Raw genomic sequence first — 27,456 nt, 5'->3', positions numbered from 1 at the left:
AGTTCCAGGTGGGTGTGACCCTGGAAAGTACGCTAGTGTCAGCGGTGGAAGTTCCAGATGGGTGTGATCCTAGTACTTACACCTTGAATTTTCGGCCCTGACAATTTCTATTCTTGGGTCACGGGCTAGAAACAATTTGCATTTATATAGTGCCTTTAACATAGGAAAACATCCCAATGAACTTCACAGGAGCATAATCAGACACCATGCAAAACTGACACCATGCCAAAGAAGAAAACATTAGACCAGGTGACCAAAAGCTTGAACAAAGAGGTAGGTTTTAAGGAGGGTCCTAAAGGAGATGGAAAGGCGGAGAGATCTGGACAAGGAATTCCAAAGTTTATGTCCTAGACAGCTGAAGACATGACCACCAATGATGGGATGAAGGAAGTGGAGGATGAACAAGAGTTGAAGGAATGCAGAGTTCTTGGAAGATTGTAGGGCCGATGGAGGTTACAAAGAAAAGGAGGGGCGAGATCATGGAGAGATCTGAACATGTTAAAATCAAGGTGTTCCGGAGCCAATGTAGGTAGGAAATAACCTGCATTTCTATAGCAACTTATCATGTCCTCAGTGTCCTAAAGTACTTAACAGTCAATTATGTACTTGTGAAGTGTCGTCACTGTTGTTATGTAGACAAATAGAACAGCTAATCTGTGCATAGCAGTGGTTCAGAAGCAACAATGAGTTGAATGACCAGATAATATGTTGTTGGTGGTTGAGGGAAGAATTAGATTCTTCAAATAGTGCTATAGGATCTTTTACGTTTGCCTGAATAGGAATATGGAAGCCTAGTTTAACGTCTTATCTGAAAAGTGGCACCTCCGACAATACATAGCTCTCTATCAGTGCTGCACTGAAGTGTCAGCTGAGATTGTATTCTCAAGTCCTGGAGTAGGGGATTGAACGCATACCCATCCCAATTCAGAAGCGAGAGTGCTATCAACTGAGGTAAACGAACACATATGCTAGTGTAAGTTGCGCTTGTAATAACAAATACAGTTAATGTTGCATCCCAGTTTCCTTCCTAAACATCTGACCTGGAGTTCGAATCTGGGACACTGACTTTCATCATATTTCCAGTGTAATTATCAGCTTCAACACTTGTCACATGACCTGATTCTGAATGGATTGGTTAATTTTATACAGTGTGAAAAGCAATGAGAAATAACACAAGAACTGTCACGCCAGGAAGAATTGCACTATTGTTGGATCATTGCAATTGGAAGTAACGTAACTGCCTTTTTATCCTAATCTATATGGTGACTATGACCTTTTAGAAAGAACTGTAATAAACTGGATCTTTATTTCTTGATTTCCATTGTATAACTGTGCCTATAATGCTGAATATGGCTCATCTGTAAAGATCACGGATGCACTAAAGGAATCAGGATTAGAGCTTGGGTTTGTACCTGAGAGGTTTCCAAATCTTCAGAAAATGCTTTGTCTTGTTCAGTCACCGGCTCAGGCGTCACATTCTGTAAGATAAAAATCAGATTTGAAAGCACGTCTTCATGGTACTCGAGTTGTTCCATATGTTAGATTGGATGAAGGGGATTGATGTGGTATGCTCTGGTTGGATATCATTCTTACAGCAAGCTGGATTACAGTGCCTTGGCACTTAACTGTTGGAGGAATTTTATTTAACTTTTCACTGGGTCCATTCGTTCTATGTTCTGCTGCATTTTTTGAATGTGCTGCAGCACGATATCTGTATTGCACTGCACATATAACTGTGGAGGTGGACTGGCAGTGATGGGCTCCAGGATATAGTGTGGTGAGGAATTTTTAAAATAAAGTCCAAAAGGCTATATTTCTGTCCACACCAAATAAACTCACTGAGCCATTTGGGGAGCTCTGATCTATGTGTGGAGGCCCATATCTGAGCCATTGCAAGCACAATAATATTGAAGTGGAAACAGCTTTGTTCTTTGATATCTTTCTACTTCTTGGACAAATCCAATCAACCAAAATATGCATCCAATAATCAGAAATGGAAGGATGTTGCTCTATAGCACTTACAGTAACATCAGTTAAAAGTTAATGAATAAAATACTGAACCAGCAGGGCTGAAATAGTTTTCATTAAATATCATATTTGTAACAGTGCCCCATAACATGACCCATTGTTTGGGATTAAGATTGAGAAGTAATTAAGAAATGTATTTTATGTGAAAAAATCATTTATGTTTGGTTCCATTTTATATTTCTGTAATTTAAAAAACTAAAATTGAAAGACTGACAATGTATCATTTTGTAAACTGTCAGTACTTCATCAGCTCAGGATTAAAGCTATTACAATGAAAATATATTCTTATGCAGATGTGATAAGTATACATGTCCTCATCAAAGGCGGTCCCTCGAACGAGGATGACTTGCTTCCATACCAAAAGGAATGAGTTTGCAGATGTTTCAATGAAGGACCTGATATTCCAGTCATGAACTCCAGGGGTGGATGATGCCTTTGCATGGATTTTTTTAATGTGTGGTCACTGTTGCACTTCAGCCACCATATAGGCTTGAAAGAGCTCGGCCTTTATACAGTGGCAAGGGTTAACTAGGACGAATGGAGACCTGCTCTGCTGCACAGACCTAGTGCGCACACATATCGCAGTGTGGGCTGGCCCATACTAATGCATTGTAAAGACCGTGGGCTGGAGCTTCCTCGTTATGACTTATGCCAGTTTCTACCCCAATCTTGCCAACGTCAATTTACATCATAATTTCCTGAGAATTTCATCAGTATATGCCAGAATGTAAACAACAGGATAAAACAAGCAGATATAAGTACAAACATGCTTAAGAAAATACAATTGTGGTAGCTTTTTTCTTTTTAATGTTACAGATTCAAAGACATAGAAGATACAGTGCAGCTCTCAGTAAGGAGAAATTTAAAAGAAATCGCTATAAAGCACCAGAAATAGTTCCTTCAAGATCCTAACGAGCCTAAAACTTTGGGTGTAAAGTTACAGCAGTTGTGAATACTGGAAACCTGCGTTCTCTGGCCTTTTACATGGGGGAGGAGTGAAAATATGTCAATAAGCTAAGTGGGGTTTCTGTGAATGCAACTCAAAAATGATCGAGAAAATTTGCGCACAGCGGTATTTTGGTGTAAGACTTGTGTAAAATCTCCATTCTTACACCACAGTTATGCCAGTACTTTCTAGGAAATCTCCAGGCCTTTGAGTTAGCATTTTTTCTGTAAGATACATTATGAATTTTCCCCTCCAGCATGGAGCTTCACCTGCTGGGAGCCCACATCAGGAATTCAGGATCTGTAGGATTTTCCATGCTGGAAGCCCATCTCCCGAACTCAGTGGGCCCTACAGGATTTTCTGTCCCAGAATCATGGCTTGTAGGTTGTAACTGGAACACTCATTTTGGAATTGCAAAATACAGATAGCACAGAACATGTTCGAGGTGCAATCTCTGCTGATCTCAAAGCATAACCAGCTGCAATACTGAAGCATGCATCACTTCCATGCAGGAAACTGTTTTAGGATGGACGGGGTAAATAGGGCTGAGTGCTGATGACAACTATTTAACTATAATGAGCAAATGACGTAAGATAAATTTAACCTGGCCCTGAGGCAACATTTACATACCTCAGTGTTCTCAGTCTCAGTGTTTACAGCTGGCTCCTGCACCTCAGGCTCCTTAAACTCCTTAATCTCCTTTATGGGAATGAAAACAGGGGATTTATTTCATCTAAACAGAAAATCATAGAATGCTACAGTACAGAAACAGGTCATTTGCTCATCAAGTCTACACTGGTGCTTCTCTCCATGAACCTAATCCCACTCTCCTGTTCGCACCCGATATCCCTTACTATTTCTCTTTTTTAAATATCTATCTGATTCCCTGTTAAAATAATTTATGGACTCTTCTTTTGCAATAGTTTGTGGCAGAGAATTCCCGATTCAAACCGCCTTCTGTGTAAAGGAATTTTTTACCAACTTCCACTTTAATTCTTTTTGTGATTACCCCAAATCTGCACTTTCTCATTATCATCTCATTGACTAGTAGAAATTATCAATCACTATTTGATCAGAACTCTCCAATATAGCTTGCTTTTGCAAACTATAGCAGTGTAAAGAAATACATTGCGTGATTTGAAATGATCACAAAGGTGATTTAAAAATAGGGCACTCAAAGAATGAGGCAGTGACAACCTGTTCTTCATAATACATAGAATCATAGAATCATAGAGGTTTACAGCACAGAAAGGGGCCATTTCGGCCCATAGTATCCGTACCGGCCAACAAGAGGCTATCCAGTCTAATCCCACTTTCCAGCTCTAGGTACGTAACCCTGAATGTTACGGCACTTCAAGTGCACATCCAAGTACTTTTTAAATGTGATGAGGGTTTCTGCCTCTACCACCCTGTCAGGCAGTGAGCTCCAGACCCTCACAACCCTCTGCATGAAGAAATTTCCCCTCAAATCCCGTCTAAACCTTCGACCAATTACTTTAAATTTGTGCCCCTTGGTTGTTGATGCCTCTGCTAAGGGAAGTAGGCCCTTTCTATCCACTATATCTAGGCCCTCATAATTTTATACACCTCAATGAGGTCTCCACTCAGTCTCCTCTGTTCCAAGGAAAACAAACCCAGCCTATCCAATCTGTCTTCATAGCTAAGATTCTCCACTCCCAGCAACTCCCTCATAAATTTCCTCTTTACCCTCTCCAGTGCAATCAAGTCCTTACTGTAATGTGGTGACCAAAACTGCATGCAGTACTCCAGCTGTGGACTAACCAGTGTTTTATACAGTTCAAGTATAACCCCCTGCTCTTATATTCTATGCCTCGGCTAATAAAGGCAAGCATTCCGTATGCCTTCTTAACTACCTTATCTACCTGGACTGCTACCTTCAGCGATCTGTGGACAGGCACTCCCTTTGTTCCTCTACGCTTCTCAGTGTCCTACCATTTAATGTGTATACCCTTTCCTTATTAGCCCTCTCCAAATGCATTACCTCACACTTCTCCAGATTAAATTCCATTTGCTACTGTTCTGCCCACCTGACCAGTTGATTGATATTGTTATGTATGCAAACCTCACCTATGTGTAAGACTTGCCACTAGGGGGCACACCTGTGGGAGACCTATGGGTCATCTGTGCACTCTGGAGCAAGCAGGTATCAAAGGCAGACCACCATGCTGCTGCCTCACTTTGGAGTTACATTTAAAGAGACCAAGGTCACAATGGTTTGAGCTTACAACACAGTCTCGTGGAATTATCCTGAACTTAACAGATATCTTCCTGCAGTCTGCAGCTTTCTTCTTCAGTATCAGCCACACAGCCGATTTTAGTTTCATCTGCAAACTTAATCATCCCACCTTTATTCATTCAAGTCTAGATCATTGACCACAAAAAGCAAGGGACCCAGCACTGAGCCCTGCGGAAACATCCTTCCAGTCAAAGAAACAACCATCAAACATTATCCTTTGCTTCCTGCCTCTGAGACAATTCTGGATCCAACTTGCCACTTTGCCCTGGATCCCATGGGCTTTTACTTTTGTGACCAGTCTGCCATGTGGGACCTTATCTAAAGCTTTGCTAAAGTCCATATACACTACATCATAAGCACTGCCCTTATCAACCCTCCTGGTTACCTCCTCAAAAAATTCAATCAAGTTAGTCAGACACGACCCTCCCTTAACAAATTCATGCTGACTCTCCCTGATTAATCCGTGTCAAGGCTTCTTTGGCAGCACCTTCCAAACCCGCTACCTCTATCACCTAGAAGAACAAAGGCAACAGGTGCTTGGGAATGCCACCAGGTTCCTCTCCAAGTCACACACCATCCCGATTTGGACATATATTGCTGTTCCTTCATCGTCGATGGGTCAAAATCCTCGATGCCCATAATCCCAAGAATGAATTTCTTTTTTAATTCTCCCCCAATCCAAGCAGGGAGAATCAGATTGCTCATCGGTTGTGCTATCATCACTGTAGATCTTTAATTTCATAGTGAGATTTGAGATTTTAAGTCAGCATTTAAATAGCCAGAACTGTAGAATAGAAGTCAGATGAGGCAATAATGAAACGGTACAGGACTCTGATCAGATCGCATCTTGAATGCTGCGTGTGGTTCTGGTCACCATGAAACAAGAGAGATATTGAAATACTGGAGTGCAGAGAAGAGGCACAAGGCCAATCCCCAGTGTCAGGGGTTTGTGTTATACAGGAAAGACATGAAAGGAGGTGTCCGAGAGGTGATCTGATAAATGCATATAACATTGTTTTGGATATAGAAAAAGTTAACCTGGAATATTATTTCAAGTTGAAGTGTGAGAGCAGAATTGAGGGACACGGGTTCCAACTAATAAAAGGTAACATTAGGGCTGATATCGGAAAATTCTTCTTTACACAGAGAGTGATCAACATCTGGAATAAATATCCAGACACAGTACTGGAGTTAAAATCATAGAATCAATTGGGTGTTACAATAGCGGGGGCATTGGGATTCCTCCAGATGATGAATTAAGATGGGCTGAATTGCTATCCTTGCCTGTAATTATATTCATAGAATCTTACAGCACAGGAGGAGGCTATTCGGCCCATCATGTCTGTGTGGACTATCTTGTGAAACAGCTGCCGAGTGGGCACTATGCTGTCCAATATTCATTCTTTTGTCCTGTTATCACAGATTGCAATACTCTTGAACTAATGGACACAGACTCAGGTTAGATGAGGGAAGGCACACAAATTCAATAAATTCAATAAATTCTCTATCTCTCTCTCTTTCTCTCTCTCGCTTTCTCTCTTACTCTCTCTTTCTCTCTCAGTCTTTCTTTATCTCTTTCTTTCTCTCTCTCTCTCTTCCTCTTTCTCTCTCTCTTTCTCTCTTCATCTCTTTCTTTCTCTCTTTCTCTCTCTCTCTTTTTCTCTCTCTCTATTTTTCTCTATTTCAGTCTCTCTCTCTCTCTTTGTCCCTTTCTCTGTCTGTCTCTTTCTTTCTCTCTCTTTCTCTCTCTCTCTTTCTGTCTCTTTTCCTCTCTCTCTCTCTCTCTGTTTCTCTTTCTCTCTCTCTCTCTCTTTATCGCTCTCTTTCTCTCTCTCTCTCACTCTCTAGCGCTCTCGCTCCTCTCTCTCTCTATCTTCCTCTCTCTTTCTCTCTCTCTCCCTCTCTCTCTATTTTTTCTCTCTTTTTCTCTCTCTCTATCTTTCTCTCTATCTCTCTCTCTCTATCTCTCTCTTTATCTTGTTTTCTCTCTCTCTCTCTTTCTCTCATTTCTCTCTCCCTCTGTCTCTCTCTATCTATCTCTTTCTCTATCTCTTTCTCTCTCTTTCCCTCTTTATCTGTCTCTTTTTCATTCTCTATCTCTTTCTCTATTTTTCTCTCTCATTCTCTCTCTCTCTCTTTCTCTCTCCCTTTCTCTCTCTTTCGCTCTCTCTTGCACCTCTCTTTCTATTTATCTTTCTCTATCTTTCTTTCTCTCTCTCTCTTTCTCTCTGTCTCTCTCTCTCTGTTATATATGTAAACCTGGGGTATGGAGAGAAAGCAGGAAAGGGGTACTGAGGTGAATGATCAGCCATGATCTTATTGAATGGTGGTGTAGGCTCGAAGGGCCGAATGGCCTACTCCTGCACCTAGTTTCTATGTTTCTATAACTCCTTTTATATGCACAGCCAATGGTTTTTACATTTTCACAGAGAAAAACTGATAGAATTATTCAATTTGATCTGCAAAACACCTGTTAAAAAAAATCTCAGCATGCAATAAAACCAGAGGTTGACTTTATTCAGTCATTGCAAACCAGTGGCCTTGAGAATGGCTCCAATGTACTCATTACTTGCTTTCTCTCTCAAGCCCTGAATTACCATCGGTACTAGTTCAGCATTTCCACACAGTAAAGGTTGGCTATCAACTACAAATGATTATTTGCATGGCAGGAATATCACAGTCCTTTTTCATAATATGCACAAGCATCTCTGACGCACATGAAACCGTTCCATTTATGGAGTACTAATTATCGGGGTGAGATTTGATGACAGTGTTTAACTGTAATGAGCAGATGATCTACTGTTTCGCTCAGCCATTGAGGCACCATTTACGTACCTCAGTGATCTCAGTCACAGCATTTACAGCTGGCTCCTGCACCTCAGGCTCCTTAATCTCCTTTATAGGGAATAAAACAGGGGATTTATTTCATCTGAATGTATCTCCAGTATCATATTTTAAATCTAGTAGTGTAAAATATTAGAACATGATGTGATTTGAAATGATCAAAGGGACAGTTAAAACAAGGATGGTTTCTCTGATGAGATTCAAGCAATGGGCATTTCTTATTAACATACCTACAGGGTCACAGACAAAAAACACTTTAATACTGAGGGGACTTCCCAATCTGGTACGGAGTGCAGTCTAAGGGAGTGCACCTTTGGAAACCGTGGACATACAGCACATGATTTTGTGCCAGGACAAAACCATAGTGACAGCGCCTTGAAGCAGCAGCCTGCAGTACCATGGGACAGTGGGATATGGCCCTATACCTGTGGGTGTGTTGGAGCACCAACCTGTGGTACCAGGGGGCAGTCGGATATAGAAACATAGAAATTTACAGCGCAGAAGGAGGCCATTTCGGCCCATCATGTCCACACCAGCCGACAAAGAGCTGCAAGGCCCTCGGTCAGCAGCTCTGAAGGTTACATATAAACCGATAAACAATGAACAATGGTGGAAAGGCAAAGAGCGCCCAGCCTAACCAGTCCGCCTCGTACAACTGCGACACTCCTTATACTGAAACCTTCTACACTCCACCCCAACCGGAGCCATGTGATCTCCTGGGAGAGGCAAAAATTATTGGCCAGATAAAACTCAGGCCGATTTAGGGAGAAAAAAAATCTGGGAAAATTCCTCTCCGACCCATCTAGGCGATCGAACCTAGTCCAGGAGATCACGCTGACTGTATTCGATTCCCTGCAGTACTTACCATTATATCTGCGCCTTCCAACAAAAGGTCATCCAGTCTAATCCCAATTACCAGCTCTAGGTCTGTAACCCTGCAGGTTACGGCACTTTAAGTGCCCATCCAACCATCTCTTAAAAGTGGTGAGGGTTTCTGCATCCACCACTCTTCCAGGCAGCAAATTCCAGATCCCCACAACCCTCTGCTTAAAGTAGCCCCCCGCCCTCAAATCCCCTCTAAACCTTCCATCAAACACCTTAAAACTATGCCCCCTCATAATAGATCCCTCCACCAATGGAAATAGGCCCTTACTATCCACTATGTCCAGGCCCCTCAATATTTTGTACATATCAATGAGGGCTCCTCTTAATCTCCCTGTTCTAATGAGAACAAACCCAGCCTATTCAATCTGTCCTCCTAACTAAGATTCTCCATTCCAGGCAGCAGCCTAGTAAATCTCCTTGACACTCTCTCCAGTGCAATCACGTCCTTCCTATAATATGGTGACCAGAACTGCATGCAGTACTCCAGCTGTGGCCTAACCAAAGTATTATACAATTTAAGTATAACCTCCCTGCTCTTATATTCTATGCCTCGGCCAATAAAGGCAACCATTCCGTATGCCTTCTTAACCACCTTATCCACCTGGCCTGAAACTTTCAGTGATCTGTGGACAGGCACTCCAAGGTCCCTTTGTTCATCTACACTATTAAGTGGCCTACCGCTTAATGTGTATACCATTTCCTTATTAGCCCTCCCAAAGTGCATTACCTCACAATTCTCTGAATTAAATTCCATTTGCCACTGCTCTGCCCACCTGACCAGTAGATTGATATCCCCCTGCAGCCCATGACTTTCCTCTGCATTATCAACCATACAGCCAATTTTAGTGTCGTCTGCAAACTTCTTAATCATACTCCCTATATTCAAATTTAAATCGTTGATGTATACCACAAAAAGCAAGGGACCCAGTACTGAGCCCTGCAGAACCTCACTGGAAACATCCTTCCAGTCACAAAAACATCCATCAATCATTACCCTTTACTTCCTACCTCCAAGCTAATTTTGGATCCAACTTGCTACTTTGCCCTGGATCCCATGGGCTTTAACCTTCATGACCAGTCTGCCACGTGGGACCTTATCAAAAGCTTTGCTAAAGTCCATATACACTACATCGTGTGCACTACCTTCATCGACCCTCTTGGTTACCTCCACAAAAAATTCAACCAGTTTAGTCAAACACAATCTTCCCTTAACAAATCCGTGCTGACTGTCCCTAATTCATCCTTGCCTTACCAAATGTAGATTTATCCTGTCTTTCAGGATTTTATCCAATAATTTTCCCACCACTGAGTTTAGGCTGATAGGCCTGTAATTACTCGGCCTATCCTTTTTTCCCTTCTTAAACAAGGGTACTACATTAGCAGTCCTCCAATCCTCCAGCACCATGCCCAGATCCAAAGAGGACTGGAAACTGATGGTCAAGGCCTCTGCTATTTCCTCTTTTACTTCGCTCAACAGCCTGGGAAGCATTTCATCCGGGCCTGGGGACTTATCTACTTTCAAAGCTGCTAAATTCCTTAATACTTCCCCTCTCACTATATTTATTTCATCCAGAATATCACACTCCCCTCGATAGCAGTAAGGCCCTATACCTGTGAGTGTGTTGGAGAACAAGCCTGTGATACAATGGGGCAGTGGATTATGGCTTTGTACCTGTGGGTGTGTTGGAGCACCAACCTGGGGTACCAGGGGGCAGTGGGATATGGCCCTATACCTGTGGGCATGTTAGAGCACCAACCTGTGGTACCATGGAGCAGTGGGATATGGCCTTGTACCTGTGGCACTCCAGATTTCTGTGCTTCTAATCTCAGGCATGTCACTGTGAGAAAGTCTATGACAAAAGCCAGTCCTTTTTCCACTAGGAAGCTGGGAAAGAAAACCAGAGGGAAAGCGATTCACAGGCTACATTCCATTGTTCCTCTCTTTTCACTGGGCACTGGTGGAGATCAGTCAACTACCCTGTGCTGACAGGGGAGAAAATAACATAAAAACAGAGGTTCACCTATGCTGTTAAAGCACTGAAATCACTTCACCTGTGAAAGTGCACTTGTTTTTAGCTGATTTTATATGCCGCTTATTTAGACTGCGATTGCGAGCAAACTCCTGAACTAACACTACTGAATCAGGCTCTCTTATCCCATCGGCAGAATTGCAAATCCAGCACACATACACTTACACACACATGCGCACACACCATGGATACATTGCTTAACATTGGGTAGGAGAACACTGCAGTTAAATAAACAGTTGATGGATTGGTTGTGTACAAGTCACATCTATAGGAACAGGCCCATTGCTGTAGTCTGGGCATCCATTTCTGGAGTCATTTCAATGAGAGGGTCATACTTGCCATTGCAATCAGAGAATGAATACTCAGGCTTAACTCAGTTTAAATGAAGATGGAAAACAGATGGTTTGGGGTGTGTGGGGGGAGAAACTTCATAGGTGATATCTTGATCAGGGTGGAGGGAAATGCACACATGCAACACTGAACAGAAAAACCATCTCTACTGTCGAGCAATAACAAAGGAGGTGGCTGTGGTGATGGGATGAACGAAGCACTTACTGTTAGTGAAATCAGTCTGCAGTCAAACAGTGGATTCACCACAACCTCCTCCGCGGCCACACTGGGCACAGCAGAGAGGGCATCCTGGGATGGCTCAGCGACTGCTTCGGGGGCTTTGGGCTCCTCGGCAAGAGTGGATTCTGCATTGATCTTTTGAGAGTAGGGGAAGGCAACTGTGTTAGTGCTTTGAGTAAACGCAATAAAAAAACTCGACACAACATGAAAAGGAAATAAAAATCCCATTTAATAAACTAATTTGACAAATTCTGCTGCAGCTTACCAGCAAGGGCCACTGATTTATGGTTTTTAAGGAAATTCAATGCCAACAATGCCAGAATCCCATACAATGAAAATAAATTTTGAATTATTCAATCACCATAAACCAGTGTCCCTGCTTTATCAGTCCTAAGTATTTTACTTGTACCAAGTATTCCACCTCCTATGACTCTAATATGTAACTAAACAGCTTCGAGAGGCAGACTCAGTAAGAAAGTGCCAAAATGCTGAGTAATCTGACTCAAAGAGGGCGAAATTCCCCTGCTGTGCGCCTCCTGTTAGTGCCTCTGGGGGGCGCTAATGTGGCGCGAAAATGTTTCCGCCTGGGGGGGAGGGCGCTACGGACTCCCGCAAAATTGAGCAGGAGTTAGCGGAGGCGTGAAACCAGTAGCACCCATCCCTGCTGGTAGCATCCCGGGCTGCTGCCCCTCCAGTGAAGATATCATCGCCGTGTGCAGTGACTCCTTTTTGCCCTACGGCGGCCTGTTTTCGCCCTGCAGCAGAAATTGGGCAACGCCCCATAAGGTTGGCACGGGCGATGTCAGCTCGGTTTCAGTGCAGGGCTGTGGCCACGGCACTCACATTCCCGGTGGTCTAGTGTAGGCCCCTGAAAATCCTGCAGAGCTCGCAGCATGTCCTCCCCTTTAACGGAAGGGGAGGGCCCTCAGAACGCATTAGCACTATGCGGAGAGCCCAAGTAGTGCTCCGACTTACGCCCGGGTAGCACCCCAGAGCCGGCCCGGACAGGAAGTGGAACGCCTGACATTGCACTCCACTTTCTGTCAGGGGCGGTGACCCCAATTTAGGTCGGGGGGGGCGGGACTTCTGAGCCAGGTGCAGGATGTCCCGCGTCGCGAAGGTTACCGCTCCAAAATGGATAGCATTCTCAAATACCAAAATAAAACAAAGGAAAGATTCTCTTCCTAAAATGTAAGTGTCCACAATTCGTTCGTTGGTCACTTTCAAAACTAACAAGGATTCTATCAGTTCCAAGCCAATTTGTTTGGTTTCCCGTGGTTTTACTTCCGTGCCAACACTGGTGAATTACTATTACTGTGCAAAGTCACAGTTCACTATCTTGTCCTGTTTAACCTCTGTGAACTTCTCTACCTCGTTGTTTCCTACATGCCTAGAGCTTACTTACACTTCCAAACTGACTACTCTACTCCCATGCTTTCCCCTTTCCCCGCCACATTAGCTTGAATCCAACCCCAAAGCTGTAGTCAGCCTAACCAGGAGCTTGCTGATCCTGCAGACCGTCCATTGGTACATCTCACTCCTGCCCCAGAGCTACATCCAATGGCCCAGCAATTTAAACCCTTGCCTCCTACACTGTGTCCATAAACATGCGTTTACCTCCCTTATCAGGCCAGTATATATATTGGCTAGCATGGTGCACTGGTAATTATCTTGAAATTATACCTTTGAGGTCCTGCTGTGATTACAGAGGGGGGAGGCATTTGTATTTTTATTTGCAGTGCATATAAAAGTGAAAGTTAACTTTGATTATGAGAGCTGAATTTTTCATTTTTATTTTTCGGACGTTGTTTTTTTTTGGAGATCTTTGTCCCTTTGGAGATTTTAGGAATGTTTGACATTACAATTTGTTTTTGCTACAAGTGTGTACCTTAAACCATACCCCGCAAACCTACCTGCGCATACTGGTGCCATTTTGCAGAATAACATTAATCTGATTCTTGTCATCACACACAAAAATACCAAAATATATGCCAGTTTAGTTTTGATTTTATGCATTTTATACAAGGGGGACAGGTGTACAGATACCAGCTGAAGATGATTGACTTTCACTAGGAACTGAATCACTCATTTCTGGGAGCAGACTGGAAAATATAGCATACGCCATATTTACAACCAGCTATGTGACATTATAACATGATATTATATCATCATCACAGGCAGTCCGTCGGAATCGAGGAAGACTTGCTTCCACTCTTAGCATGAGTTCTTGCATGGCTGTACTGTCCAATACGAGAACCACAGTCTCTGTCACAGGTGGGATAAACAGTCGTCGAGGGAAGGGGTGGGCGGGTCTGGATTGCCGCACGCTCTTTCCGCTGCCTGCGCTTGATTTCTGCATGCTCTCGACGATAAGACTCGAGGTGCTCAGCGTCCATCCGGATGCACTTTTTCCACTTAGGGCGGTCTTTGGCCAGGGACTCCCAGGTGTCAGTGGGGATGTTGCACTTTATCAGGGAGACTTTGAGGGTGTCCTTGTAACGTTTCCACTGCCCTCCTTTGGCTCGTTTGCCGTGAAGGAGTTCCGAGTAGAGCGCTTACTTTGGGAGTCTCGTGTCTGGCGTGCAAACGATGTGGTCTGCCCAGCGGAACTGATCAAGTGTGGTCAGTGCTTCACTGCTGGGGATGTTGGCCTGGACGAGGACACTAATGTTGGTGCGTCTGTCCTCCCAGGGTATTTGTAGGATCTTGCAGAGGCATCGTTGGTGGTAGTCCGAGCCAGGGATCGCAAGATGTGCACATTACCTGCGCCATGACAGGAGCTGATGACTGCTGGACGGACCACCGCCTAATCCGATCCATCATCGACACCAACATAGTCCCAAAGCTGGGTGGGGGTGGGGCAGCAGAAGCAGTGCTGCAAAAAAGTCAATGCTGGGGCACTAAAGGACTCAGCTAAGAGAGCCCTACACAGTCAGCGCCTCACAGCTAACCTGTCGGGCCTTGATGACCCCGAGACGTAGAATGCCCACAGCACTTGGTCTGCCCTCCAGGCCTCCATAACCAGTGCCTGCAAAGAGACGCTCGGTCACTCAACCAGGAAACATCAGGACCGGTTTGATGAGAAGGATCAGGAGATCCAAGAAGTAATAGATCACAAGCGCAGGGCATTTCTGAGCCTTAAACAACAACCCAACTCGGGAGCAGCAAAGCAGCATTACAGGCGGATCAAGGTTGAGGTCTGTAATGTCTGTAAGCTTGCAATGTTTGTAGCTCCACACTGTGGATGTGGACGAATTGTGTACTGCAACTGCATAGTTAATAATTAAACAGAACCAAGCAGATTCCGGAGGCTTCCGAGAGAGCTGTCTGCTATGTAGGAAGCTGTGTGTGCTTGTGCTCTGTGAATATATCATATTTGGCGGCGAGATGGAATTTTTCGGGTGATTTAAAGCTTAAATTTTATTGGTGAAGGATTCAGCCAGCCGACAGAGAGACTTTGGAAGTTTCTGTCTTTGGAATACAGTGTGAACAGCTAGAGATTAAAATGGCAGGTGTAATCGGACATTTGGGGAAATATAGACACGACCGGGAATGTTTTAAAGCGTATGTGGATCGGTTAGAGATGTATTTCACTGCAAATAACATAATCGAAGTTCCAGACAATGCAATTCAGAACCGGGCTGTGTTGGAACATAAGAGAGCGATCTTCTTATCGGAGGCAGGTCAGGCATTGTATGACACCCTTGTAAATCTGCTTGTGCCTGACGAGCCAAAGGACACAACGGTTAAAGAGATTTGAACGATGCTGGAGCAGCACTATAACCCCAAACCGTTAGAAATTGCTGAAAGCTATCGTTTCTGGATTCGGAATCAAAAGGCTGATGATTGTATCAGTGATTACATCGTAGCATTAAAAAAGCTATCGATGCACTGTAATTTTGGAAACTTTCAAAACCGAGCATTACGGGATCGTTCTGTTTGTGGGGTGAAAAATGATGCGATCAGAAGGAAGTTATTGACGACGTTTGACATGACTTTTGAGATTGCTTGTCAGACAGCGAGGTCGATGGGCATGGCCGAACAATATTCCCGAGAATTAATTAATAATTACGGTCGTCAGTCAACCGAGATAAATCACCTGCAGATTCAAAGTAAAAGACGGTGAGGGCCCAAAGTCTCAGAAACTGGAAATTCTAACAGAGCGTCGAAGTTGTGCTATAGGTGCCTGGGACAACACATTGCTCAAGTTGTCCATACGTGAAGGCAGAGTGTTTCTTCTGCAGGAAGACTGGGCATCTTGCAAAGGCATGCCGATTGAAGGGTAGACCAGCTTTAAAAGCTATGAGTCCAGTGTTCAAAGCAATGAGTAGAAATCACAAGAGACTACATAGCATGGAAGAACAACAACAGGACGAGGAGATGTTGGAGTTACACGTCATCAGGAGCACGAGGTTAACAGACAGCGATTCGGAAAGCATCAAAATCCACATAGATGTTGCGAGATTCAAGATACCAATGGAAATTGACACGGGTGCATCCGTGAGTGTAGTACCGGAGTCACTATATCGCGACAAATTGCGTGATTTCCAACTGGAGAAATTCAAGATAGAGCTGCGAGGCTACTTGGGAGAGAACATTCCTGTGGTAGGTCGTATCACTGTACCGGTGAAATATAAAGATCAATTTCAGAACTTGCCTCTGATAGTAGTGAAAGGAGACAAGTCTGCCTTACTAGGAAGAAATTGGTTGAGCTCACTGAAGCTGGATTGGAGTAAGATTTTCTGTGTGGAAGCGAGATTTTCATCAACGGATGAGGTTATCAAGAAGTATCCGAAGGTGTTCTGCGAAACGGGCAGTCCGATCCAAGGCTTCAAGGCGAGTGTCAGGGTACAGAAGGATGCTAGATCAGTTTACTACAAGCCACGTTCCGTACCATATGCACTCAAGGAGAAAGTTGAGCAAGAACTCAAAAGACTAGAGACTGAGAACATTATTTGTAAGATAGATCGATGTAATTGGGCTACACTCATTGTTGTTGTACCTAAATCCGATGGTAAGGTAAGATTGTATGGTGATTATAAAGTAACCATAAACCAAGTTCGAGAGGGTAATGTCCCCAATACATTGCCGAAAATAGAAGATTTGTTCACAACACTGACAGGTGGTCAGATCTTCTCAAAACTGGATCTTACGAATGCCTGCTCACAGCTTGAACTAGATGAGGAGTCCAAGTCATGCTTGACTATAAATACTCAGCTAGGCCTATATCAATTTAATAGGCTACCGTTTGGAGTGTCTTGCACCCCTGCTATATTCTAAGGGGTGATGAACCAGATTTTGCAAGATATTGAAGGGGTAGTATGTTATTTGGATGACATACTAATTTCAGCACCAAATAGACAAATTCATAATAACATATTGAATGAAGTCCTCAAATGGCTAGAGAAGCACAGAGTACGAGTGTCTGCTCGTAAGTGTGAGTTATTTAAAAACTGAGTGGAGTACTTAGGGTACAGAGTAGACAAAGATGGTTTACATCCAACCATGGAAAAATTGGATGCAATTAGAAATGCACCCACTCCCAGGAATGTCACTGAACTTCGTTCATTCTTGGGTCTTTTGAACTATTATGGGAAGTTCCTAACAAATTTGGCTACAGTATTACATCCACTGAATGAACTTTTGAAGAAACAGGTCCATTGGAAGTGGTCAAAAGAACGCGATACAGCATTCAAGGAGTATAAAAGCAAATTGTTAGATAGCACCATGTTAGTTCACTATGACATATCTAAGGAGATTAAGCTAGCATGTGATGCCTCTCCATATGGAGTTGGGGCAGTGATCTCTCATGTATCACGTAGTGGGGAGGAGAGACCAATTGCTTTTGCTTCACACACTCTCAGTGCTAGTGAGAGTAATTATGCGCAAATTGAAAGGGAAGCTTTGGCATTAATTTTTGGGGTCAAGAAGTTTCACAAATACTTGTATGGTCATAAGTTTACCATCGTTATGGACCATAAGCCCCTAACAGCAATTCTCCATCCAAAGTCCCCAGTTCCAACATTAGCTGCAGCCCGAATGCAGAGATGGGCTTTGATTTTGTCAGCATTTACATATGATATTGAATACAGACGATCAGCTGATCACAGTAATGCTGATGCAATGTCTAGGTTGCCTTCCCCATCACAAGTTACACCCGATAGGGAAGAAGTGTTTTATTTTTCATACATTGATGAACTGCCAGTCACAGCTGAAGAGATTGGTAGACCAACCAAACGTGACCCAGTGATGTCAAAGGTGTATGATTATATTGCAAATGGATGGCCAAACCAGGTAACAGATAAAGATACACATCCATTCTTCATTCATAGGAATGAATTATTAGTCGATAAAGATTGTATCATGTGGGGTGCAAGAGTGGTTATACCAAATAAATTCAGGTCCAAATTATTAGGGGACCTCCATGACCAGCACCTGGGAATGTGCTTGACCAAGAGTTTTGCACGCAGTTATTTATGGTGGCCAGGTCTTGATAAAGGTATAGAGTACATCGTGAGTCAGTGTCCAATGTGGAACATAACAACAAGTAAAATATTGGGCATTTTACGAAAATAATTTTCTTCATTTGGCCTCCCTGAAGAAATTGTTTTGGATAATGGACCACAATTTCATTCAGAAGAATTTGCACAATTCATGAGCAAAAATAGTGTGAAACATACCAAGGTTCCACCATACCATCCTGCTTCGAATGGTGCAACAGAGCGCACGGTACAAATTGTAAAACGTGCCCTCATAAAACAAATGTTAAATCCAAATCCAAGGAAACAACAGTTGTCATTGGATCACAAATTGGCTAATTTTTTGATTACATATCGAAATACTCCTCATACAACTACTGGTAGAACACCAGCAGAGTTGTTTCTCAAACGACATCCATGAACCAGATTCTCATTGTTAAAACCAAATTTGGCACATTCCGTAGAAGAGACACAATTAAGACAGAAAGAGAATCATGATAGAGATAGATTAAAAGAAAGAAATGTGAAATTAAACCAGAAGGTGAGAGTGAAGAACCATCACCATAAATGGTTAAAGTGGTTACCAGGAAGAGTGGTGAAGATATGTGGTCCTCGCACATATTTGGTAAAGATGTTTGATAATGGACAGGTTAGGTTTGTTCATATTGATCATATTTTACCTACAGACATGGAAGGAGTTGAAGGTGGGAATGATTCAATTAGTTCTGACTCATCAGATAGTTTTGATAAACCAGTAGTAAATCCTAAATCCAATGTACTGGAAACAAATCCAGGAGAGAATCAGAATGAAAGTCTGAGTCCGAGTCAGGAAAACAAAGAGCCTGAAGTTAGAGTGAGTTCAAATGAAAATCAAGGAAATTCCGTGGAGGAAAACGTTCCTCAGGATGAGCCTTGAATGAGTGTGAAATCGACACCATGTTTGGAAGGTTCTGTTCGAGAGTGAAAGTATCCGCTTCAAAACAGAAAACAAGTGGTAAAGTTAAATTTGTAAATATGGAAAAAAAATAAGTTTATATCGTGTGTTATGTATAAACATGAAAGTTATGTATGATGTTTGTTATAATAACTTCTTCATTAAGGAGGGAGAAGTGTAATGTCTGTCAGCTTGTAATGTTTGTAGCGCCACACTGTGGATGTGGACGTATTGTGCACTGCAACTGCATAGTTAATAATTAAACAGAATCAGGCAGATTCTGGAGGCTTCCGAGAGAGCTGCCTGCCATGTAGGAAGCTGTGTGTGCTTGCGCTCTGTGAATATATCACAAGGTCCAACAAAAAATCCGGGACCTAAAGAACAAGTGGTGGATGGAGAAAGCACAGGAGATACGGCAGCTGGCCGACAGCCATGATGTGCGAGGATTCTTCATTGCAGTCAAGGCCAACTACGATCCAAACACCCAAGGCCCCACCCCACTGCTGGCCAAGAACGGGGAAACACTCATCAAGGATACCGAGGCAGTCAGGGCCCGCTGGAAGGAGCACTTCGAAGATCTCCTCAATCGAGACTCTGCCTTTGACCCGAGTGTTCTCGACTCCATCCCGCAGCATGCTACCCGCCACCACCTCAGTGAGACCCCAATACTGCACGAGGTAGAAAAAGCCATAAGACAGCTTAAAGCAACAAGGCGACGGGTGCGGATGGAATCCCTGCTGAGGCACTGAAGTATGGCGGAGGGGCACTGTTGGCACGAGTACATGACCTCATCTCTCTCATCTGGAGGGAGGAGAGCATGCCGGGAGATCTCAGAGATGCAGTGATTGTGACCATCTTTAAAAAAGGGGACAAGTCCGACTGCGGAAACTACAGAGGAATCTCCCTGTTATCAGCCACTGGGAAAGTCGTCGCTAGAGTCCTCCTCAACCGTCTTCTCCCTGTGGCCTAGGAGCTCCTCCCGGAGTCGCAGTGCGGATTTCGTCCCTACGGGGCACAACGGACATGATTTTTGCAGCGTGACAACTGGAGGAAGAACGTAGGGAACAGCGCCAGCCCTTATACATGGCCTTCTTCAACCTTACAAGGACCTTTGATACTGTCAACTGCGAGGGTCTATGGAGCGTCTGCCTCCGTTTTGTCACCGTCCTCCGCCTGCTCCACGATGACATGCAGGCTATGATCCTTACCAACGGATCTATTACAGACCCAATCCTCATCTGGACCAGGGTCAAACAGGGCTGCGTCATCGTCCCAACCCTCTTCGCAATCTTCCTTGCTGCCATGCTCCACCTCACAGTCAATAAGCTCCCCGCTGGAATGGAACTAAACTACAGAACCAGTGGGAACCTGTTCAACCTTCGCCATCTCCAGGCCAGGTCCAAAACCACCCCAACCTCTGTCGTTGAGCTACAGTACACGGACAATGCCTGCGTCTGCGCACATACTGAGGCTGAACTCCAGGACATAGTCAACGTTTTGCTGAGGCGTACGAAAGCATGGGCCTTACGCTAAACATCAGTAAGAAAAAGGTCCTCCACCAGCCTGTCCTCGCCGCACGGCACTGCCCCCCAATCATCAAGATCCACAGCGCGGCCCTGGACAACGTGGACCTGTTCCCTTATCTCAGGAGCCTCCTATCAACAAGAGCAGGCATTGACAATGAGAACCAACACCGCCTCCACTGCACCAGTGCAGACTTCGGCCGCCTGAGGAAAAGAGTGTTTGAAGACCAGCCTTCAAAACTGCCACCAAGCTCATGGTCTACAGGGCTGTCGTAATCCCCGCCCTCCTGTATGGCTCAGAAACATGGACCATGTACAGTAGACACCTCAAGTCGCTGGAGAAATACTACCATTATATTATAACATGAGGATTATAATACAAGACTGAAAAGTTCATCAATTACTGCAATTTCACCTGTTGATAACCACTCACTCACTCACTCAGTCGCTCACAGTGATTACTGCACTGTTACACAAGAACAGGAGTAGGCCATTCAATGCCTCAAGCCTGTTCTGCCATTCAATTAGATCATGGCTGATCTGTACCTTAACTCACTTTATCCACTTTTGCTCCATATCCCTTGATACCTTTACCTGACAAAAATCTATCCATATCTATCTTGCAAATTACAATTGCCCCAGCATCCACAGGCTTTTAGGGAAGATGGTTCCACTTTTCCACCAACCTTTGTGTGAAGAAGTGCTTCTGGATTTCATTCTTAAATGGCCTGGCTCTAATTAAAAAGTTTTGTACTCAGTTCAATGTCACCAGCACATTATGAAGCTTTAAATCATTTATCCTTCTAGTCAGCGTTAAAACAATGGTAATGGAGAGCATATTGAGGATACTGGCTATTGAGGAGTAAAGTATGCAGTCCAAGTCTTCAGCAAATACTGCTGAAGATTATAGACCTCATTATGCTGAGATAGTGGATGCATTGGTTGTAATCTACCAAAATTCCCTGGATTCTGGGGAGGTCGCAGCGGATTGGAAAACCGCAAATGTAACGCTCCTATTTAAAAAAGGAGGCAGACTAAAAGCAGGAAGCTATAGACTAGTTAGCCTAACATCTGCCATTGAGAAATTGCTGGAGTCCATTATTAAGGAAGCATTTGGAAAAGCATCATTCAATCAAGCAGAGGTTTTATGAAAGGGAAATCATGTTTGACTAATTTGCTGGAGTTCTTTGAGGATATAACGAGCAGGGTGGATAAGGGGGAACCAGTGATGTGGTGTATTTGGATTTCCAGAAGGCATTCGATAAGGTGCCACATAAAACGTTACTGCACAAGATAAAAGCTCATGGGATTGGGGGTGATATATTAGCATGGATAGATTGGCTAACTAACAGAAAACAGAGCGTCGGGATAAATGGGTAATTTTCCGGTTAGCAAACTGTAACTGTGGGGTGCCGCAGGGATCGGTGCTGGGGCCTCAACTATTTACAATCTATATTAATGACTTGGATGAAGGGATCAAGTGTAATGTTTCCAAGTTTGCTGATAATACAAAGATGGGTGGGAAAGCAAATTGTGAGGAGGACACACAAAATCTGAAAAAGGATACAGACAGACTGAGTGAGTGGGCAAAAATTTGGCAGATGGAGTATAATGTGGGAAAATGTGAGGTAATCCACTTTGGCAGAAAAAAATAGAAAAGCAAATTATAATTTAAATGGAGAAAAATTGCAAAGTGCTGCAGTACAGAGGGATCTGGAGGTCCTTGTGCATGAAACACTACGGGCTAGATTTTACACTTTTTTTGCATGCATAACGCCCACTTATTGTCCATTTTACTGCCAACATGAGGTATAACACCCAGATAGCGCCCATAAAACCACAAAATGAAAATTGACGCCCATTTTTCGACACTTATCGCCGAGTGTTACTTTCCCCATGTGCGTAACGCCGGGAGAAAATACCGCCTGCCCACTTTTTTGGGGGCGAAATCATCAGAATGGGCGAAACCAATGGCCATATCGGCCAGCATTACTTTCCGCACATAATTAACGCCAAGATTCAATAATACCAACTGCGCACTTTATTTTGTTGTAAAGATCACATTTGCCGAAACTAACGCCCAGGAGATCGCCCAGCGTCACTTTCATGCACACATCTCGCCCACAATATCGCTCGGCCAAAAAATCGCCCAGAAAAAGTGAAACTAACCGGAACAATCACAGAGGTATGGACACCATGTTCTAAATCACATGTCGCTTCATTTAAAAGGCTGCTCTGCTTCAACCTCAGGGGAGTTCGGATGTACTCTGGAGGTGTTTGGAGGTGATGTGAACATCTGAACAAACATCTTTATCATACTGTGGACGATTGGAATTTAATAGGTGCCTTCATCTGGACATTTATTCTTTGTGACCAGATAGCTATTGGAATGGGGCCTGTCCTTCCTCACCCTCTCTTGATGACTAATTACATGCTGCAGACTCGAGATGGCAGAAGGTATACTCCACAGCATTATGTGCCCAATGTAAGACGTGACAGACTGATGAGGAGGACCAGACGTTACACCCACCGCAAGTACAAGGAGAAACATTCTTACTTCAATTTGCCCGACACCACTTGCCTTCGGAGACTGCACTTCCACAAAGAGGTTATCAGTGAGGTATGCCAGCTCATAAGGGGAGATCTGCATCCTGCTGGCACCATCAGTACTGCACTGTCCGTCGAGGTCAAAGTGACCGTGGCACTGTCGTTCCATGCGTCGGGTTCATTTCAGGCTTCAGCTGGCGACATTTGCGGTATGTCTTAGCATGCATTAGGCAAGTAACTGAAGGCCTGTACGCAAGCAGGATGGACTTTATTAGCTTCCCTATGACCAGCGAGGCTCAGAGTGAGAGGGCTCTAGGATTCTAACGAATTGCAAACTTCCCCAAGGTGCAGGGAGCAATAGACTGTACGTACATCACGATGCGGGCGCTTTTTCAGGATGCAGAGGTTGTCAGGAACCGCAAGGGATTCCATTCCCTGAATGTGCAACTCGTTGTCGACCACCAGCAAATTATTATGGCAATGAATGCTAAATTTCCGGGCAGCATCCATGATGCTCACATCCTGCATGAGAGCACTGTATCTGACTTGTTTAACAATCAGCCATAAGGTCAATGCTGGATGCTTGCTGTCAAAGGATATGGCCTCGCCACCTGGCTGATGACCCCCCTGCGTAACACCCACACCGAAGCTGAGAGGCGATACAATGAGAGCCACAGAGCCACTTGCAATATCGTGGAGAAAACTCAGGAGGTGAGCTCCAATACCACCCTGAGCAGGTAGCTCAATTCATGGTGGTGTGCTGCATGCTGCACAACTTGGCTATCAGGAGGGGACAAGAATTGCCTAATGAGTCTGACAGTCCACCTCACCAGAGAGAGGAAGAGGAGAATGAGGAAATGGACGCTGACATCGACCCAGACAATCAGGCTGATGCTGAAGCCATGTTCCTGCCCCCCTGTAGACTGCATGAAAGAGCCTGTGGTGGCATCATAGCTGCAAGACTCTTACGTCAGGAGCTCATAAATGAGCGCTTTGCCTGAAAGAATATTAGTGTTATTTACAAGCCTGACACACTGCTGGGTGTGCAGGTCATACATCAATGCTGGGCATCACCTTGGTGACAGTTAAAGTTTAAGTTGATTGAAGTTAAGTCATTATACCCTTTGATGTTAAGGAATCACCAGCGTGTAACGGTGCAGCTATCTGAGCCAATGCGCAACAAGGTTTTGTTTAAAAAAAAACATTTAAACTGAACATTTGTCTGAAATCATCAGTATTTCTGTAAAAACCAACCTTCCCCCCCCCCCACCTGCTTCTCCTCCCCACATCTATCCTTCCCCTTCCCCTCCTGACTCCAAGCCACCTGGCCAAGGAGTTTCTCAGGCGATGCTTCATTGGGGAGGGGGGGATGACGGCCGAAGCGCTGCTTGGATGGATACGGGAGAGGACGATCCCGAGGTGGAAACGTGCTCTGAGCCAGAAGCAAGATGTTGCTCCTGGCTCTCGGTGCAGTGCCGCACTCCGGGACCACTGGGAGCCCTCTGCCACCAGTGTTCCTGGCTACCAGCTCCAGGGCCTCCTTCATCCCTTCCATGTTATATATTATTTGTTGGACAAAAACTCGGTGCCAACTATGTTCTTGGTGCTTAGTCGGCTTTTTGCTGCTGGTGAATCTCCCTCGTGCCTCCCACAACAGCCAAACAAGTAGACACCACACCCACACACACTTTCAGTCCCTCTCTGCCCCCTCTCTCTCTGTCTCCTCTTCTCCGCATGTAATGATGACCCCTGACCTCCTGAATCACAGGAAATGAGCCATGCCGTTGCTAAGAATGGCGACACTTTTCGGCAGAAGGTCAGAGAGATTTAATGCTAAATCGCTCGTGGTAACGCCAATTTCAAAAATGGAGACGAGGGACTTTGAGAATGGGCGACTAGCCAGCAATCTGAAAACCCATTTTTACCGCCCACACCGGAAATAACGCCCATTTTTGGCCGATCTGCACAAAAGTGTAAAATCTAGCCCAAAAAGTTAGTATCCAGGTACAGCAAGTAATCAGGAAGACAAATGGAATGTTGGCCTTTAGTGCAAGGGGGATAGAGTATAAAAGCAGAGAAGTCCTGCTACAACTGTACAGGGTATTGGTGAGGCCACATCTGGAATACTGCGTACAGTTTTGGTCTCCATATTTTAAGGAAGGATATAGTTGCAATGGAGGCTGTTCAGAGAAGGTTCACTAGGTTGATTCCGGAGATGAGGGGCTTGACTAATGAAGATAGGTTGAGTAGGTTAGGCCTATACTCATTTGAGTTCAGAAGAATGAGAGGTGATCTTATCGAAACAGAGAAGATAATGAGGGTGCTTGACAAGGTGGATGCAGAGAGGATATTTCCATTCATGTGGGAAAATAAAACTAGGGGGCATAGTCTCAGAATAAGGGGCTGCCCATTTAAAACTGAGATGAGGAGGAATTTCTTCTCTCAGGGTTGTAAATCTATGGAATCCTCTTCCCCAGAGAGCTGTGGAGGCTGGGTTATTGAATATATTTAAGGCGGAGATAGATTTTTGAGTGATAAGGAAATAAAGGGTTATGGAGAGCGGGCAGGGAAGCGGAGCTGAGTCCATGATCTGATCAGATCAATCATGATCTTATTAAATGACGGAGCAGGCTCGAGGGGCCAGATGGCTTACTCCTGCTCCTATTTCTTATGTTCTTATGTTCTTATGCTCATCATATTCATTCAGAACAAGCCAGCTATTGCTACTCCACAAACTTTATAATCAAAAAATTAGAATGTGACCCATCAATCTCTAAAACCACTGAAATAATTTTATTTATGAAGATTTTTAAAAAATTCATTCTTGGGATGTGGTCATTGCTGGCATGGGCAGCATTTATTGCCCATCCTTAATTGCTGTGAGAAAGTGGTGATGAGCTGCCTTCTTGAAGTGGTTTGATACAACTGAGTGGCTCACCAGGCTACTTCAGAGGACAGTTCAGGGTTTACCACATTGGTGTGGAACTGGAGTCAAATGTAGGTCAGACCAGTTAAGGGTGGCAGATTTCCTTCCCTAAAGGACATTAGTGAATCAGTTTTTACAACAATCCAATTGCTTCATGGCCACTTTTACTGATACCCACTTTTTATTTCCAGTTTAAAAAAAAACTGAATTCAAATTCTAAAATTGCCAGGTGGAATTTGTATTCATGTTCCCTGAATTATTATTCTAGGCCTACTGGACTGCTAGTCCAGTAACATAAGCACTACCTCACCATACCCAATTCAAGTTTACATTAGAAAAATACTGCGGGTGCTGGAAATCTGAAATAAAAACAGAAAATGCTGGAAATACTCAGCCGATCAGGCAGCATCTGTGGAGAGAGAAGCAAAGTTAACATTTCAGGTCAGGTCGATGACCTTTCATCAGAATTGGAAAAAGTTAGAGATGTAATAGGTTTTAAGCGAGTACAGAGGCAGGGAAAGGAGGGATGGGAGGAAAGAACAAAAGGGAGGGTCTGTGATAGGGTGGATGGCAGGAGAGATTAAATGACAAAGGGATGATGGTGCAAGGCAAAAGGAGATTGTAATGAGAAAAGTAAAGAAACAAAAGATAAGTCTAGAGTAGATGTAAATGGGAATAACACAAACATTAACAACAGCTGCTGTCAGAAAAATGGGGACAGTGATTATGATCTGAAATTGTTGAACTCGATGTTGAGTCCAGAAGGCTGTAAAGTGCCTAATCGAAAGATGAGGTGCTGTTCCTCAAGCTTACGTTGAGCTTCATTGGAACAGTGTAGGAGGCCGACAACACAGAGATCAAAGTGGGAGTGGAGCAGAGAATTAAAATGACAGGCGACCGGATGCTCGGGGTCATGCTTACGGACTGAACGGAGGTGTTCCGCGAAGCGGTCACCCAATCTGTGTTTGGTTGCCCCAATGTAGAGGAGACCGCATCGTGAGCAGCGAATACAGTGTACTAAATTGAAAAAAGTACAAGTAAATTGCTGTTTCACCTGGAAGGGACCATTCCCTCCACGACACCCTGGTCCACTCTTCAATCACTCCAAAAATTCCCCCTTCCCACGGGACTATCCCATGCAAGCGCAGGAGATGCAACACCTACCCTTTGAGTTCCTCCCTTCCCACCGTCCAAGGCCCCAAACTTAGATTTCTTTCAATTTAGTATACTGTATTCGCTGCTCATGATGTGGTCTCCTCTACATTGGGGCGACCAAACACAGATTGGGTGACCGTTTTACGGAACACCTCCTTTCAGCCGACAAGCGTTACCCCGAGCTTTCAGTCACGCATCATTTTAATTCTCCACCCCACTCCCACTGTGACATTTCTGTCTCGGCCTCCTGCATTGTTTCAATGAAACTCGATGTAAGCTCGAGGAACAGCATCTCATCTTTCGTTTAGACACTTTACAGCCTTCTGGACTCA

General features: G+C 44.1%; 1 protein-coding gene across 1 annotated transcript in view; it reads right to left on the bottom strand.

Annotated features, from left to right (window-relative positions):
• amph (amphiphysin) overlaps positions 1-27,456 on the bottom strand; it is a 541,139-nt gene that overhangs the window by 28,952 nt on the left and 484,731 nt on the right. The window contains exons 18-21 of the mRNA XM_070890365.1: positions 11,546-11,695; positions 8,067-8,126; positions 3,605-3,673; positions 1,413-1,478 (exon numbers count right to left, since the gene is read on the bottom strand). Coding sequence (XP_070746466.1) covers positions 1,413-1,478; positions 3,605-3,673; positions 8,067-8,126; positions 11,546-11,695 — 345 coding nt within the window. The remainder of the gene's footprint in view (positions 1-1,412; positions 1,479-3,604; positions 3,674-8,066; positions 8,127-11,545; positions 11,696-27,456) is intronic.

The sequence above is a fragment of the Pristiophorus japonicus genome, chromosome 1 (genome assembly GCF_044704955.1).
Source record: "Pristiophorus japonicus isolate sPriJap1 chromosome 1, sPriJap1.hap1, whole genome shotgun sequence".
NCBI classification, from domain to species: Eukaryota; Metazoa; Chordata; class Chondrichthyes; family Pristiophoridae; genus Pristiophorus; species Pristiophorus japonicus.
Note: the sequence above shows the minus strand (reverse complement) of the source record. Positions and strands in the feature narration are given on the sequence as shown.